The sequence below is a fragment of the Solanum pennellii genome, chromosome 6 (genome assembly GCF_001406875.1).
Source record: "Solanum pennellii chromosome 6, SPENNV200".
Lineage (NCBI taxonomy): Eukaryota > Viridiplantae > Streptophyta > Magnoliopsida > Solanales > Solanaceae > Solanum > Solanum pennellii.
Window position 1 is genome coordinate 48,057,282 of NC_028642.1, and position 19,198 is coordinate 48,076,479.

The 19,198-nt window shown below is 32.1% G+C and overlaps 1 protein-coding gene across 1 annotated transcript; it reads left to right on the forward strand.

The window, feature by feature from the left end:
* Positions 1–7,404: 7,404 nt before the first annotated feature.
* Positions 7,405–19,124, forward strand: LOC107021380 (nitrate regulatory gene2 protein). The gene is made up of 5 exons (XM_015222027.2): positions 7,405–7,773; positions 7,912–9,804; positions 10,657–10,871; positions 13,241–13,464; positions 17,702–19,124. Exons 2-5 carry the CDS (start codon positions 7,920–7,922, stop codon positions 18,495–18,497), a joined length of 3,120 nt encoding a protein of 1,039 aa, XP_015077513.1. The 5' UTR covers positions 7,405–7,773; positions 7,912–7,919; the 3' UTR covers positions 18,498–19,124.
* Positions 19,125–19,198: the final 74 nt, after the last annotated feature.

Genomic DNA, 19,198 nt, shown 5'->3' on the forward strand with positions numbered 1-19,198 from the left:
AGTAGAATACTATTGATATTGATTCGACCCTCTCGAGATGGAGTAGAGAAAAGTATAAGAAGTGAATATGATTTAAATTTTTTAAAATAAAGTAGATTGGAAATAAGTTTTGTCAATAAATAAGTTTGATCGAACTATTATTTATAGATTTACCTAAATTTGTATTCCTTGGGACATAATGAATATTTTGAGACCAATGAAAAGATTCTTTCCTCTTTTCTCAATTAGCTTTACTTATTATAAAGTCTGTCTCCAACAAAAAAAAAATAGTAGTAATTTCTAGTTATCGTGACAACTCCATTTAAAAGTCAAAAGAATTGACTTATCAAGAAAAGAAATAATGAAACAAAAAATAAAAAGTTACAATAAGATTCATCAAAAATGAATTAACTCATATTACAAGGAAAAACATTGAGAATGGACAAAATGTGGCTTTGAGAAAAGTTAAATTTTGGGTTTAAAGTTGAGTGGGCCCTACTTCATGAGTATTGTTGGGCCCACATACTAGGCTTCAAGAGCTCCCACTTTATGGGCCTGATATGGCCCAACTCCTTTTTATCCTTATTTTGCTTTGATACTTTTTTTTTTGTTTTTTTGTTTTATTTAAGTATTTTGTTTTGTCTTTTAGTATTTATTTTGAATATAAATAAACAATATAAGATTTCATCATCAAATGTCATGAAGTACTCTTTCAAACCCCTACTTAAATGTCAACAACATTGTATAATACAAATTGTACCTCTTCTCCTTTTATTTATTTTTTTCATCATAATTAGTCGACAATAAGTGAATATTATCTATTCACCTAATGTTATATCAAATCATAATTAATCATAATTGGGTGTATTAATATTTTAAAAAAGAAGTCATATTGTTATTATACTTTCATGAGTACATTCCTTATAATATAAATATACATATAACATAAATTTTGTTTTGAAATTGAACGAATGGGAGTGAATTTATTTGTGTTATTTTTCTTTCTTTTTTTTTTTGAAATTTCGTGAATTATATTCATATGAACTTAAATTTCAATTCAATTTAAGATAATTAAAATTTTAAAATATTTTAAAGACGTATAAGTTCAATTAACTCTTGATATTCTATTGGTGTCACATAAATTAATAAAGACGTATAAGTTCAATTAACTCTTGATATTCTATTGGTGTCACATAAATTAAAAAAGAAGTAACATATATTATATGAAAATGATATAAAAAAACACTATAAATCACAATAATTAACACTCGAAATATATGAAAGACACGTAAAAGATTTAGTTTACTCTTGAAATTATATATATATTATATAAATTGAGGCAGAGAGAATAATATATATCATTTGTAAATTATAAAATATTAAGAGTCACATATGAAAGTATTAAAAATCACAATAACTAACAATTTAAAATATTATTTTCAATTAAAAAATTAAATATTTCTCCAAATTTCCATTATGTCAAGTAAATCGAAATACAAAAATAACAGATATAGAATTCATTACTAACCTGGATATCAATGTCTAGAATCATGTTTATTGTTTTTGTGATGAACCACATTTAAAAAAAAAAAATCATATGCAGTAAATTCAATGATTACTAATTTATGTATAACTTTCATATAATAATTATGCATAGCTTCGTTTTTAACTAAATGATTCATCAGACCATTTTATTAATTTATAATTGCAGAAGGAAACAAGAAAGAAATCACAATAGGCAAGGTGAATCAAGCACCTTTACCAACGAGGGTTGCGGTAAACTGGTAAGTACTTCTTTATTCTAACTAAAAAGATTCGAGTTTGAGCCTCCTTAGGTACGGAACTGTCTTTATTAGAGAGCGTTTTATCTCTCAATGTGGGACTTTTCAGCTTGAATCTGAATTTAGTCAAACTTCAATGTGAATATCAAATATCAGATGAGAAAACAAAAAATATTAAATACCTTTGAAATAAAATGTAAATTATGCATAAAATTTTAATGATAATTAATAAAATAATAAATATATTTAAAAAATAATATTAAATTGAACGGTTAATGTCATGCCACTTTCCATATAATTTAGTTTTTAGAATAACATGTCAAAAAGTCTAAACATGAACAGGTAAACCCATTTTCAATGTCAGAAAAAACCATTCTTTTTTAATTCTTCATAATTTTAAATTCATATAAAAAAGTATTACGTATTATTAAAAATAGTGCCAAATATTTTATTAGACGAATTCACATGAGGGGGAATCATCTTTTAATTTACTCAAATAAATAAATAAAAGAAGTACTTAACCCAAAGTAATTTTTTGAAAAGAAATCACAGATTCACAGTAGGGATTTAGAACTTATTCCATAATAATAACAAAATATCGTACATAATAATTTAAGACCATGTCATTGCTATAATTATGTCGTTAAACTTTAATCTCTTTGTTTATTATTATTATTTTTTTGTCCTTTATACTAAAAAAGATATTGTGAAGATGAAAAAAAAGTAAAAAGAAAACACGAATTCAGTATTTTCCAAATTCCAAAAACAATTTTAAATTATATTTAATTCATGATCAACCCTAATTTTCAAATTAAATAAAAAAATTCTTGGTCAAACATATATAAACTTGAACTGTTACTAAAGATTAAGTTTAATACTTCAATTTAAAATACAAAAATAAATGGCATTATATTAAAATTTTATCGAAACACAAAGAGATAACAAAAAATAATAATTTATGAAAGATTCTCATGATGATCTCATGTTTGAAAGCTACATCTCCTTCCAAAAGGTAACATAGTAAGTTAATTTTATATGTAGATGAGAAGCAAAAATCAAGAGCAAAGGGAAAATAGAAATTGCAAATTTGTTGTTGAAACTTAAGAAAAAAAAAACAATATAAAGATAACTTTCTATTTCTTTTAATACAAAATTTTCAAGCGTATACAATATGAAATTTTTATATTTCTATTTATACTGTAACATAGAGACATATAAAAGATTAGTCATAAACATGATATTAACATGAATATAACGAAAGAGGTTATGAAAGTGAAGTGTTGCGCGAATAATGGTTATAAAGTTGGAGGTTGTGGTTATCAGTCGTAATGGAGGACAACAATGAAGATAATGAATAATAGTAATTTCACGATGTAATGGACATCCAAACTATAATATTTTATAACACAATTTAATATATTTTGATTTTTTATTTGTTGAGCATATGCTATGGGATTAATTTTCATATTCATAAATCATAATTCATAACTCATATCCAAAACTTCGATTTAAAAAGATAGTCTCAACCGTTATACCATATTCGCTTTAGTAATTACTATTGTTTTTGGATTGATGGATGTGTGTGGAATGTGGATGTATACTTTGTGTTATTTTTCTTGTGGAAGCTAGTTAAAATTTCGTCATATATAACTATAGTATCACTATAAAATTATCAACAAGGATTGTGAAGTGATAAATACTCCTTCATGATGAATACAGACAGAGAAAAAAAAAGAGAACATCACTATCAAATTTGTTATATTTCAAATATTATATGTACCGAATTCAATCGAATTAATTTTTATGAAATTTAATTTTACGAAATAAACCACATGAAAAGTCAATATAAGCTTTATTTCATCATTTTATTTCTCATTTATTGTGAAAAAGAAAAATCAAAATCAAGATGAGACTGTTTAACTACATGCACTGATTCAACGATTATTTTTATTTCATTTTTTATAATAAATAATTTATTCAACAAACATAATTAAATGTCATAAGGAGACTAGTCAAAACAGCATAATACTCATTCTATCTTAAATCCAATGTAGGAATAACTAAAATTCAATGATTACTAATATATATTTAATTTGTATATTACAATTTATGCATAAATATATATGTGAAATAAAGATCCTTTCATAATCTAGAAAGGTTTTTGGAGATAATATTAAATTTAAAATAGTAAAGGAAAAAAAAAAGAAATTACAAGAAGCAAGGACCAGAAATAAATGATCCTTTTATAATCTAGAAAGGTGATAATTGCTAAATTTGGAATTGTACACAGGGAAAAAATAATTTACGAAAAAATTTACCTCTACGATATTAAATTCACCTAAATTTAACATTTTTGAGGTGAAAAATAAATTTATACATAATTTTAATAAGATTCTAATAAATAATCAACACAAGTTTATAACTTTAGAATTATAATAAATAACAATAAAAATTTTTAAAATCAAATCTATAAAATTTAAATTCTAAATAACGCTTAATACCAGATCCTACAAATTAAACCTAGAAAACACCTGCTTTATGTTATTGCCTATTGGTATGATGGTTATCTTTTCAATTAAATAAATTTAACAATTTCAGCAAAAATTATGGTAAATTGTTTTGTGCGGTGTATATAATAGCAAACTATTAATTTAAATTAAATATTATAAATATATTTTAATTTAATTGTACCCTATAGCAAATTATAACTATTTTTGCCACTCTCCTGGGTGGAATCTCGCTCGCCACTCTCGTTTGGTGGTAGTCTCGCTCGCCATTCTCGTTTGGAGGCAATCTCGCTCGTTTCTCTCGCTTTTTATACAAACACAAATATATAAAATGGGTTTGTGTTTGTATAAAGCGAGAAAACTGTATAAATATATTTTCGTTCCCTCTGTCCCCTCTTCCAGATCTTGCTCGCCACTCTACCTAATCTCGTTTGCCACCCTCGTCTCTCTCGCTTATATAATCAGAAACAAAATGTATAAACTACGTTTCTGTTTGTATAAAGCGACAAAAAAGTGTATATATACATGTAAATACATATATTTTCGTCCTATACACTTATAATTATACAATAAAAATACTTGCCTTCCCAGTTTCTTTTGCCTTTATCTCTTTCTCGTTTTGTACAAATTCAAATTGTATATAATTTATCTCTTTCTCGTTTTATACAATTCGATTCAATTGTATATTCTCTGCCCAAGTCTTTTTTTCCTTTCTTCCTTTCTCATTTTATATAAATTCAAATTGTATATAATCGTCCGATACACTGATAATTATACAATACAAATATTTTTCTGCCCAATTCTCTTTTGCCTTTCTCTCTTTCTCGTTTTGTACAAATTCAAATTGTATATAATTTTTTACCTTCTCGTTTTATACAATTCGCTTCAATTATATACATATAATGAATTACACATACAATTATAAAAACTTTGCTATAACATACAAATATAAATTTTATATTTGCTATATGTGAAAGTTGCCTACGCCAAATAGTCAATGTCATGCCATTTTCCATAGAATTTAATTTGTCAAAATATTATGTCAAAAAGTCTAAACTTGAATAGGTAAACACATTCTCAATGTTGGAAAAATTCTTTTAAATTTTAAATTCATCTAAAAGAAAGTATTATTATTAAACTAGTGTCAAATATTATTTATTATAAGATATTGTAAAAGTGCTAATATGAATTCAGATGAGAGGGAATCATCTTTTCATTTTTAAATAAAATAAGTAGTTAACACAAAGTAAATTTGAAAAAAAATAATTATAGATTCACAATCTGGATTTGAAATCTATGCGATAATAATAATACATATTATAATTTAAGATCGGATCATTGCTACAATTGTGTCGCTAAACTTTACACTTTTTATTCATGTTACTATAATTATACTAAAAATAAATATTATCTGATTAAAAATAATTTATTATCTTATATTTATTTGATCTTTATTATTAAGTATTATTTTATTTTTAATATGTAAATTAACTTATAATAATTTGACATGACATAGTAAAATTATTTTATTTATTATTTCTTACAAAAAAAAAAAAAAGCATCAACCGCAATAGGATTGACAAACTTAAATTAAACCCACACCCTTTATAACATCAAGACGAAAGTCGATCGATTTTTATAATTTCATCCAAATTTAGGAGTTGTTCCCTAAAGTTTATTAAAAGAAGTTATATTTATATTATTTGTATATTTATATTATTGGTATATTTTTCTAATAACTTTATATTATATATAAGTACATAATTTCACAATATTGGTAATGCAAAAGTCAAAGAGCTTTAACACATGTATTTGCATAAATAAAGATAAAATTGTCCCTCCAAACACATTTCACATCCTTTTAATTATATTTGTGAATTATGATAGGTATTTTGTAAACAAATAATCATTTCAAAAATTATAAACTATAATATTAAATTAAATATGACATAAAAAGTAATCTCAGCATAACCAATGCAAATATAACTAGTATAACCATACAAATATGACTTATATCAACATATTAATAAATAATATTTAGTACTATTCTACACAATATATTGTGGATTCTATCAACAGTAGTGAATCTAAGATTTTAAGGTTTGGGATGATCTGAAAGTGGCAGAGATAAAAATATAAAAAGATATGTTAACAGTGAGATGTGAATTTGAATTCAACAACACTAAAAGAGTCTTAAGCACTCATCCAGGAGTTAATGGATCAATTAAATCATTTGTTTACCTCTATAATAATTTTATACAAATACCTCTTAATTTCTCTCTCTTAATATATATTTCGAGATAAAATTAATAAATGCTTGAGCACCTAATGGGCTCTTACGTTTGATCCGCCCCCGGCGACCAAACACCAAATAACCCATTGATGTTGGTAATTGTTAACTATTTTTCAAAATTCAATTACAACCCAAAAAATCTAGAATAGAAAAATTCCAAAATACTATTTTTACAATTTTTCACTTACTCACATATTTTCTTGAAACAACTCTAATTTATTATTTTCGAAGTGCACATATCCCTCATTTAGACAATTTTCGTGTGTTATAGCAAATCATTTTTTGGGTGATCCGGATTCCAACGTTAAAAATGTCAATTTTTTTTTGTGGACGTCCGTCAAGACTTGTCTATGCATCCGGTTGGCCCTCACGTCCAGTACGACCCATTTTAAAGGTTAAATGAGTCCGAAGCACGCATACCCCCTATTTCGACAATTTTCATTTGCTATAACAAACCATTTTTTTGATAATATGGATTCCGACGTTAAAAATACCAAAATTTTTTGTGAAATCATTCAAATTAAACATACCCTTATTTTTTTTTCCTTTCTAATTTCACCCTTCTTCTTATATATGTCCAAACATCCTTACTCTTTTTTCATCATGTCAAAATTTAAAAAAAAAAAAAAACAAAAAAATAAAAAAGTAAAAGGCAAAAACCTTTTTTTTTTTTAAAAAAAAACACAATGTTTGTCACCCAACAAATGTTAATAATGTCATTGTTCACTATCCACGAGCTTTCTTCTGCAAAAATTCTGACACTCTTTTTATTTTTTATTTTTCACCATAAAAACCCTTCCTCGGGCCCCTTTCCATAAACCCCTTTTCTTTTCACACAAATCCAAATAATCACCGAATAAATAAATAAACAAAAAAAAACTATAGTATAGTAGACAAACAATTGAAATATATTTGAAAAAAAATTACTATATTCTTTCTTCTTCTTCTTCTTCCTCTGTTTCTTTCTTTACTGAAACTTCTGACAACAATCACAAATCTCCAAAAACATCACAAATCTCAATACATATAATTGTTCTTCTTTCAAATTTTTATTTACTGCTTCTTGAATTTTTCAATTCTCTGAACCCCATTGTAAAAACAAACGATTCTCTACAAACTTCCATAGATTTATTGATTTTTGTTGCCCCCACTTCGTTTTCTGTAACACCCATTTCGTATGGGCGGTCAAGATTCAACCCTTTCTATTTTAAAGGTCAGATTTTTATTTTTTTCCTTTCTTTCTCATACTACTTTTTACTTTTACTAGTAGTACTTGACGAATTTAAAGTCATTGTAATCATCATTTGGGATTTGGGGTTTTGCTTTTTTCACAATGCAATTCTGCAAACAGGTAAAGAGATGACCGGAGGCGGTGGAAAAGTTGTACGGAAAGTAGAGGTGATTAAAGTAGCTGTTGTATGGGTTGACGACTGTTTGGGTTTTTTTTTTTTTTTGGTTGTTGTTGTTGTGGAGATGGGGTGTAATGAGTCTAAAGCAGTTGATACAGAACTTGTGATTCGGTGTAGAGAGAGGAAGGAACTGATCAAGGCTGCTGCTAATTACCGTTATGCCCTCGCTGCTGCTCATGTTTCCTATTTTCACTCACTTAAGGATGTTGGTGATGCTCTTCGGAAGTTTGTTGATGAAGAGCTCATTGTTGGGTCTTCTTCTTCGTCTTTTTCGACCCCTTCTTCTCCTTCCTTGATTTTACCTGATGAAAGGAAAATTGGTAGTAATAGAAGTAATGCTAGTGGAAATACACACCATAAGCATAAATCTTCTGGATCTTCGATATCGATTTCGTCTTCAGATAGCTCCATTTCACGTTTTCATGATGAAGATGAACTTGTACATGACCATGGTCACTTGCATTTGTCATCGGATTCATCGGACGACGAGCATCAAAATTTGCCACAAAAGGGTCATAGAAATGTACATGGACATAATGAGAATCGAGGGGGTCACAGGAATTTACAACAAGACTATGAGCAGCCTGGAAGGAATCATGGGAATGTATATGAAGATTATGAGGGTCGTAATATGGTTGAAAGTGGGGAATCATCAATTTCGCCGTATTCACAGCCAGGTTGGGGGCCTGGGGGATTGCCATATGAGATGATGATGAATCATGAGGCTCCACCACAAGGATATTGGGATCCATTTTATGGTATGAACCCACAGTATCAGGCTCCTTGGGGAGGGCAGCAATTTGGTGGAAATCCAAATACGTATGCTTACTACATGAAGAAATCTTCGCCAGTGATGAAGACAGTCTTTCACGAGGCAGATCCAGTGCCTACTGGATATTCCAATTCGTATTGGAGCTACCCAAATGACAATGGTGGGTATTTCGGGTACCCAATGGCTCCTTCAATTGGTGAAATGGGAAGTCAAAGTAATCAAGGTAAGAAACCAAGTCCACCAAAGGAACCACCGCCACCTCCGTCCGCAAATGTCTCTGCTTGGGACTATTTTAATCCGTTTGAGGGTGTAGAGACTGGTTATTCGGCCTACTACACGCATAAACAGAACAGTTCTGCATCAGTTAGTAGTAGTCCTAATTCTACTGAAGTGAGGGAGAGGGAGGGCATTCCTGATTTGGAAGAAGAAACTGAGACTGAAATGTACAAGGAGTATCATAAAGGAAAGAAGCTGAGTGATGAGACAAAGACTAAGCGCGGGGAGACAAATTCGTCCAGAAGTAGTGACAGTGGTAGAAAATCCATGTCATCAATGCCTCATGGCATTGATTTAAGGGGTGTAGCAGGACCCAGCAGTATGGGCAGTTCAAAACCAGACTCGTCATTACATAATTTGGATGGCTCTTCAAGTTCAAGGGGAGTAAAATCTGAGGGTAGTGGTGGCAGGGCAAAGCCGATATCAACAATGTACGATTCAAGTTCTCACATTTCGAGTGTAGAACCATCACATAGTAGTGGAGGCACAGGTTCAATTGATATTACAGAGGAAAAGAGCAATTTTGAAACTTTCGTGTCAGGAAGCTCGGGTGATGTGCATATGAAGAAGAAAGGGGTGACTTTTGAGGTGGATGAAATGTCAAAGAACGAGATTGAATCACCCAGGTCAAGTAGCTTGACCACATCACATGCTCATGGTACCAGGGATCTACATGAGGTTGTGGCTGAAATTCGAGATGAATTTGAGATTGCTTCCAGTTATGGAAGGGAAGTTGCTTTGATGCTTGAGGTTGGTAAGCTGCCTTACCAGCCTACCTTTGTTAAAGGTATGTTTCTGCCAATGTCCCTTAATCTCTTGATTCAGTTGATGCTGGGGTTCTTTTAAGTTTTACTTTGTGTGTTTACTTTTTAATCCTTCGCTATGTCCGTAAGTTATCTTCTTATGCTCTGCTGAGTGTAGATATGGTACTGGTCAGTTAGACTTCCTTTCCTGCCATGAATTCGTAAAAATCTGTTCAAGTCTTGACTAACTTGAGAACCTTATTCATGGAATGACGACAGCTCATTCATGGCAAATAGTTGCGGCATTCGTGTCTTTTTATATTGTTATTGCTCGGTATATTTGCACAACTAGTTTGTAGAGAGCAGGTATTGATCATAATTAACGAGATGGGAAAAATATTAAATTGCCAATGTAAATATGTAATTGGTCAAAATGTGGTTCGAAGTTTAATAAATAACTTTTAAAGTATGAAGCTCTGTTTGCTGACTTCATGCTATTGTTGTTGGAAAAAGGCAAAAAAATTGATACTAGAGGGCTTACATTCAATTTTGCATCAGGTTGTATCTGTCATTGTTGCTCTTGTCCCCAGTCAATGTTAAAAACTTATGCATTTCCAATGGATGTATGTATGTGATTCCTTAGCTGTTATTAGTTTATTCCATTATGATTTGAACAACATAAACGGTGATAGGCTGTTAATGGAAATGGTTCCCATGAGTGTAGCTAACACCATTAGTGCACCCAGTTCAAGAATCTTCTGTGATCAATCATCACTTGTGTACCTTTATTTGGGATTTGCCAGTCATCTTGACTTTCTTGATAAACTTCTTGAAGAAACACGATGGCATTCTTTTTCGTGTCTGATTTTTGTTGTTCTATCTATTTTTGTGCTCAGAGCTCCTATCTAGGATTCTATACATGATTGTTCCATCCATGTCGGTTTCCCATACAGCAACGGTGCAGTCAATAAGGCTGGCTGCGAAAACAAGAAAATTAGCTAAATCCTATTTTGAAGACGTTGGACAAGACAATGATGTGATGCCATGTAACTTGTCATCTACATTTGACGAGCTATACGAATGGGAGAAGAAACTATATAAGGAAGTTAAGGTAATGGGAGGCAACTACTAAGATCTTTGTTTCAATTCTTTTTTCTTTTATTGAAAGTTTTATTTGTCTATTTGTTTTGTTGTAAAAAAAGGTTACTAGTTTATATAAGTTTTGTGTCAAAATCTTTAGAAGAGGAAAAACATGGAATCTCTCGTGTGTCATGTGAATTGATAGTTATCCCTAATGGATAGTAAAGGTAGTTAACTGATATCTTCTTCAGCTTTTGCCATGGTTGGTTGAAGGCTTAACTAGTATTGTTATTCATTGGGCGTTAGCCTTAAGAATTTTCTAGAGGGCAGGTCCTTCAATGATTTTCATCATCATAGATCTGCAGATTTTGGATCAGCTAATAGTGTCCTTGGCCAACTGAAAGAGCTCAATGAGGTAGTTCCTAGGTTAAGCCTGTGCTTCTATACATGTAAGAGGAACTTGTTCTCATAACTTTGGTAAGAAGAACATCTGAAATGAACTGGATATGATCATCAGATTTTAGTCATTCCAGATGTTTGGATAGTTAATTACTCTATCTTGTTTCTTGGGTAAAAGGTTGGCATGGTCTAGGCATCTGCTTCCAGTTTGAAAGCAAGGATTGAAGAATTTTCATGTTTTTATTAAAAAGCTTTCGTGAATTTATGAACTTGTGCCCTTGTTAGAGATAATGTGAAAGATTGAGGGCATAAATTGAAATGGCTATGTATAACTTTATTATACCCAATATCTTCACCATAAACAACTTTATTATTCACTCACAAAAAACTTTATTATATTCCATCGTTATGTGAAGATCTCAAAGTGCTTTAGTCACAGATGAATAAAGAAATCTTGAGTTCTTTCTGCGTGGCTCACTGAATCATGGAATTTGTAGCACTTTTAAACCCATGAATATATATTTTGGACACTGAAACCTCTTATCTAAGTGACTAAGTATATGATAATATAAAAAACTGCCTTCTATTAAAAGGCAAAAGCTATCAAGTGTAGGTAACTATAGGTGGATTGGATCTTTACATGTAAAAATCAAGAGAGTGAGATAGCCTTCAAACAATAATCTTTTTAGGACTTCATGGTCCCATCAACCAGTAGTCTTTGGAAGATCTTATCAACTAATTAGAACTACTTATTTCTTAGCTGAGTGAAGTTTTACCTAGCATTTCTGAATTTCAATGTTTCTCTTCTTCTAATTTGCATTCAATTTATAATAGCTTAAAGCCAACCCAACTTGTTTGGGATTCAGGCCTAGTTATTGTTGTTATAATAGCGTAAATACTATTTCCGGGTTAAATGTTTTGCTGACTTCATATGTATAATGAATCTTGATTTTTTTTTATTACTTTCAATGGGCGTTATTGTCTTCATGGTGAATCTAATGGCCCGTGGGTCAAAGGTGGTTAGTGATAAACAGAATTAGAACAGAGGGATAAAGGCCAAGACCCTTTTGTGAAAGGGTCAAAAGGGAAGTTACTTAAAAGTCTCTTCTATACTGCCAAGATAGCTTTTGAATACTTACATTTTAAATTGTAGATGAATGGACATCTTCTTTTCATTTTCGGGGGGAGTGTTCAGCTTTTCTATAAATAGTACCCCCTTTTAAATTAATGGGATTATTACATGATTTTGGGTTATAGATAGGGGTGCCAAAAGTGAACCCAAACATAGATAACCCGCCCAACCGCCCAAAATTTTAAGGGTTGGGTTCAAGATAATTTGAATTGGGTTCAATCTCAACCCATTAAAGCATAACCCGTTTTAAGAGAATCCTCAATTAAGCCCAATTCAATATCCAATTTTAACCCGTTTTAAAACTTTTTATTAAGATATGTTTCTATATTTAAGGTATAAATTATTACCTATTTAGCATCTTTTAGGGTTTATCTATCCATTTGTTACTTTTTTTTAAAAAATAATTTCGAGCTAAAATTCAAATTGTGATTATAAAAGTTAAATATCAATATGTTAAATTATTGAGATTAATTGGGTCAAATTGGGCGGGTCAAGACCCAACCCGTTTTAAGCCCATTTGAGCCCAAAGTAAACTTGGGCGGGTGAAGACCCAACCCGACTTCTATCTCAACCCATTTTAATATTTTCAATTTCAGCCCAATCCGCCCATTTGACACCCCTAGTTATAGACTTGATCTTTGATCTTTACATATGATTACTGCTTCACGGATCTGTTTCAAACTTCTCTTTCTCTCTCTCTCTAGAGGATATTGTAGACTTGATTGATCTCTAAGTGCTTTTAGTTGACATCTATACAGAATTTATCCATTGCTAATTTTTGTATCTACTTTCTAAAAGTTGAATTCTTATCATAGTTATATTCAACTGTTTGGGAGTTTGTGTTCATTGAGGTAATTAGTTTGATGTAGGATGAAGAAAAACTGCGGATGATATATGAGAAGCAGTGCAAAAGGCTGAGGAGTTTGGACGAGCAAGGGGCCGAGTCTAGCAAGATAGATGCTACCCAGGCATGTATCAGAAAATTGCTGACAAAACTTAATGTCTGTATAAAAGCAATTGATGCAATTTCAAGCAGAATTCACAAATTAAGAGATGAAGAATTGCAACCCCAAATTGGAGAATTAATTCATGGGTATGGTCTGCATTATCTTTTCTTGTATTTACTTCATTCTTACCTCATGGATTTGGATTCTAGTCTTCCTTTACTAGCACTTCTCTTCTAACATCCATCGAAGCTTACGCTATCATGCCACCTTTACCTGGTGTAACGGATAACCTATTTAATTTTTTGGGTAACTTGTTAGTGTAAAGTATTCCTTACTTTGTCGGTGTATATAAGTTAAAACTCATTCCTTGAAATGAACTTGTCATTGAAATACATGGCGAGTAGCCTCTTATTCCCTACTTCTTTTTGGGTCACCCTCCAGGTTCCTATATGTATAGATTATTTGATGTCATTCGTAGAGAACTATTTTTTGTAAGGTTTTGTACTTTTTGATGTTATTATGCCAGTGACTGTTGTTTGCCCTTCAATATAAATTTTATTCAACCATAAATATGCCTCAGTCCCAAATAAGCTGGTGTTGGCTATATTTAACCCTCAATGACCATGTTTCTCTATTTATCACTCTTTCTCATGTTACACCATACGGCTCATGAGATTTAATGCCACAACAGTTCAGGCAACGTTGAATATCTCTCTTGTTATTATAAATTGGAATTAGGGTACTCTTTCCCCCCTTGTTGGGCATCCTATCCTTTGTGAGTATAACATTGAATAGCATGGTGAACCATTCTACTCCAACCTCTTTAAGAAACTTTCACGGCATTCTTACTTCCGTTGGACAATTCTATGTGTGCAGATAAAGTTTCTATTGTGCACATACTCATGGAGGTCCAAAATGTTAGTTGAACAATTGATCAACATAATCCATCTTTGCTTGACTTTGTCATCTCTTGTCACCACTTGTTGAGAATCTGTAATGCACTTCATCTAGTTTATCATCTTACCCTTCTTCTCTTAGTCCTGCTAGTTTACACATATCTTTCTCTCTTCTTGCGTCTCTATATACTGGTATAAGCTAACCAGAGCTTCCTCTCAACCACACTAGTAGCCTTCTTAGAGCCCATTTGGATTGGCTTAAAAAAGTAGCTTTTAAGTCAAAAATAAAAAGTCAAACTGAAATGATTTTTAAGTCAAAAATAAAAGTAGGGGAGACCTACTTTTGGTTTCTGACTTATTAAGTCATTTTTGACTTATTTTAAATTATTTTTTACCTTGCCAAACCCTTTGTAACTTATTTTAAGTTATTTTTTATATTTGTCAAACACTTCACGAAGTCAAAAGCCAACTTAAAAGTAGGTTTAACTGACTTTTAAGATAATCCAAACGGGCTCTTAGTTTCCATGTGGCTATGTTGTTTTCTTCAAAGGCTTCTCTGTCTTCTGCTTTAGCAACTTCCTATAACACTCCTCGTTTAGTTTTATAACTTCTTTGTACCTCCTTTTTCCACTACTGGATTATTATGGCTAAGAGTCAGACTTGAGATCCTAGACTTTTAGACACCTCTAGCACTTCAGTTGCTACTTTTTTAATGCAACCTGACATTTCCGTCCCCAGGATGTTTGATATCCCCGTCTAAGTGTCAAACTCCTTTCTCTCGTAGTTTTTCTTGAAATGCTAACTTGTTAGCTCCATTTAATACCAGCCAATTAATTCGAGGTTGTTTGCTAATCACCTCCTTTTCTTGCTACTCTTGTGCTTTACATCTAAGACATTGTTAGGTTGAGTGGTCATAACTTCTCCTGGAGTAGGGTAAGATTTGCTAACACACCACCCTCCCCAACTCCATAAAGAGAGCTTGTTTAACACAAGTACTTCAGAAGAAGGGTAGACAGCTGGTCCCTAGGTGTTTTTTATGCAATTTGACAAGTGAAACCAACAGCCACCTCTTTTTGCACTGTAATAACACTGCTCAAATCTGGAATTTGTTCCTTAGCATCTCAAATCTGAATTGGACAATGCCAGAACGTACATCAAACGTGTTGAAGAGCTGGGTAAGGAGAGGAGGTACCAAGAGCCAGAAGAGATGGTGGAGGTTATTACCATCATGTATATAAAATTGTATAGTATATCTACTTTTTTGGTGTAAACAGTTGTGTATGGTAGATTCAGATCAGATTGTAGATTTGATAGGAAGTTTGTAATTGACACTTTTTGGTGGTGGCCAGCATGCCCTTAAATCTTAATGCTGAAGAATACAACCTTACCAAAATAAAATAAAATGTGGGTTTGCTGCCACTAAAATCATAAGCCAAAGCGATTCGAAGGTGTATTTTCCTTTGTCATTCCTAGTACCATAACCATAACCCCCGTGTATTTGTTCAAAACCATCCCCAGACTCCACTTATGGGATTATACTAGGTATGATGTTGACTATAATAACCTCCACTCTTATAACTTATTAAGTGAGGATTCTGTTAATAAAATGTGGGTTTGCTGCCACTAAAATCATGAGCCAAAGTGATTCGAAGGTGTATTTTCCTTTGTCATTCCTAGTGCCATAACCCCCGTGTATTTTTTCAAAACCATCGTTACTATTACCTGCATGACCTTTTAGTTAGTAAAATTTATTTAACTTGCCATTGAAATGATTGCATTTGTCTCCAGTGTTCCTTACTTACCATTTCTATTTATGCATAATTTCTATTCATCGACAATTATTTTCTCGTCTTTTCCTTACCCTTGATATGGTGTAAACTCAATTGCTATAACGTGAGTCAAGGTCCTTCATCCTTCTATTATTTATCACTTTTTTATTTGGCAAGACGGAGAGAGAAGAGGGATTTTGACTTGGTCATAGGAGGAGGGTAGGAAAGTCCCTATGTTAATATCTTACTGTGAGTAAATGATCATACAGTCCTGAACTAATTGAATGTTCACCAACTGTTTAGTGGTCGTATCTTGACCAGTTTACATTTTTAACTTTATAAGCGGTTAAAAAAGCTTAGTGGTTGGATTGAATTTGGCTTTTGAATCTGCAGTCACGATTTTAGACTTTTCTATTCAGTGAGAAGGTTGATTGAGACAATATTTTGGGGATTATTGTAGTTGGAGAGTGTTTAATGTCCTCTGGATAATTTTATTCTGCACTAATATTGAATTCTGGCAAATGACTTGACGGCGTCATTTTCTCGGGTGAAATTGTATTTTAGGTGCAGGTAGCTTGAAGTATATAGATGTGTGCATAATTCATTTCTGCTCTTATTTGGTTGGTGTAATTTTGATTCAGCTGTTGAGAAACTATTAACTCTTTTAAATGGTTAAGTGTTATATGTACATTTTTTTTCTGTTCACTCATCATCTGGTCAACCTTTTTCATGTGAACTTATTTTTACCTTATCAAAAAAATTCACATGAACTTATAAATATACCAATTGTTTGCTGTCAAGCTTGACAAGGGTTTTATTTGAAGGTTGGGAACTGTTTTGTATTTTCCATTTAAAAAAGTAGCTAGAAAAGAAAATCAAGTATTGAAGGATTTCTTTTGCTGCAGGAATCTCTTTGTCATATGTTCAAGTCCCTCTTGTGTGATATTGACTTGCTATTGCAATCTACTATCAGTGATTGCTAAGTGAATTCTTATTTCCCTGTGTTATTTTTGTTTCTTTTGCTTCTCTTTTCGACTTCTTAAGCAGCTTTTTCTATTACTTTGTTTCAATTTGTTTGTCTTAGTTTGACTGGAAATGTAGTTTAAGAAAATAAAATGACTTGAATTTTGTGGTCTTAAAAGTAAAATATGTTTAATGTAATAAAATGCCCTTTGATCTTTTGATCTTAATTAAACATGTCATTTGGGATGTTGAAATTAAAGAGTTGCCAAATTAGGAAAGAGATATTCTTTTTGAAATAGATAGACTAAAAATAAATGAAAGTAGGACAAACAAATTAAAATAGAGAGGGAATAGTGTTTTATTTGTATTTCTGCATAACTGCGTTCAAGTAGTAGTATGGACTTCTGCTTTGTCATGCGCTGTAATGCATCATGAACTTACACTCTATTCATAAGTTATTTTGTATTTCTCTGTTCAAGATGGAATGTCAATGTTTACTTTGTTATGCACTGCAATGTTTTATAAACTCAGTATTGTAATGCATTATTTTGTGTTTTCTTCCTTCAAGAAGTAATATGAGCTTCTCCTTCTCATGCATTGTAATGCCACATGACCTTGGCATTTCTTCGTTATATATAAGAATTGAAGTGGAACTTTTACCCTCATGTATTTGTGAAGCAGCATGAAATAACCCAGTTGCATTATTCTCCCAATTGGAACCCAATATGATAAATCTTCTGTATGCAAATAAGCAGGCTGGTGAGAATGTGGAGGTCAATGCTCAACTGTCATCAGAAGCAGTTTCAAGCAGTGATGGAGAGTAAAACAAGGGCTCTCAGAGCAAATACTGGATTCCAAAGAGATTCGAGCTTGAGAGCTACTCTTGAACTTGAGGTGCAACTTTTGTCGTGGTGTAGCCACTTTAATGATTGGATTTGCAGTCAGAAGTCCTATGTAGAATCCTTAAACGGATGGCTTCTCCGATGCCTTACGTATGAGCCTGAAGAAACCCCAGATGGACCTGTCCCTTTCTCTCCTGGTCGCCTTGGAGCACCTCCAGTTTTTGTAATTTGCAACGATTGGAGTCAGGCAGTGGAGGCAATCTCTGAGAATCGGGTAGCAATTGCAATGAATGATTTTGCTTCAAATTTGAGGCAGCTTTGGGAACGACAAGATGAGGAGCAGAGACGGAGGACCAAAGCAGAATACCTCTCAAAAGACTACAAGAAACGGTTAACCATGCTTCAGCAAAGGAGAGGGGGCTTGAGACATGAGCAAGACGCGATGTCTAACAGAAGTCACATAATTGTTCCATCTGAGAAAGGGATTTCACCATTGGATGATCTAAAGGTGGACTTGGATTCGTTCAAAAAGAAATTAGTTGAGGAGAGAACAAAGCACAAAGACGCCATTAAATTGGTGCATGATGCAGCTTCTAGTAGTTTACAAGGTGGCTTACTTCCAATTTTCAAGGCTTTGGAGAATTTCACTTCAGAAGCTCTGAGAGCGCATGAACAAGTTAGGTTACAGAGTGTTAGAGACAGTTCATAGTTCCTCACATTGAATCCTAACCTTGTTTTTCTATTTGAAAAAAGATGGTTGAAGAGTTACACCACATCAAACGGATCGCAGTCGCAGCGTCATATGTATATTACCAAGAAATTTAGTAACCAAACCTTGAAAGAGAGGCAAGAGATGGGGATTTCATATTTTTAATCTACACTTGGTAGGGATTTTCGACCGAAACAAATGTGGATCAATGCACGTTGGGGATTGATGTTTGATGACAAGGCGGCTAGGAGAAGTGTTGCTTTTCAGAGGGTAACTTTTAGCATAACAGTTGATTATATAGTTTCAGTTTCGCCCTTCGACGTTAATAGGTAGGTTGTTGTATAGTTATTCATTTTATTTGTTGATTGGGTCGTAATCATATTGTTAGCTAGCAGTTTATGTTGGATTTATGGTTTATCATGGTTGGCGAAGGCTGAAATTGTGTCATATGGTAGGATGGATGAATGAAAATTTTGGCAATGGTGCAGAAAATAAGTTCCAGATTCTCCTTCCTGTCAAGTTAGAGTCCCTATTTGGGATAAGTAAAGTCCATTTCTTACAAATGAACAACCAAAATTTTGTCCAATAAATGGTTGAAAAATCTAATACCATCACAGAATATATGAATTGTATGTCCTTGCTCAATCCAGACTTTTTAGTCCCAGTTTATTTTTATTGCCCAAGAAAGTAGAAACTACTTG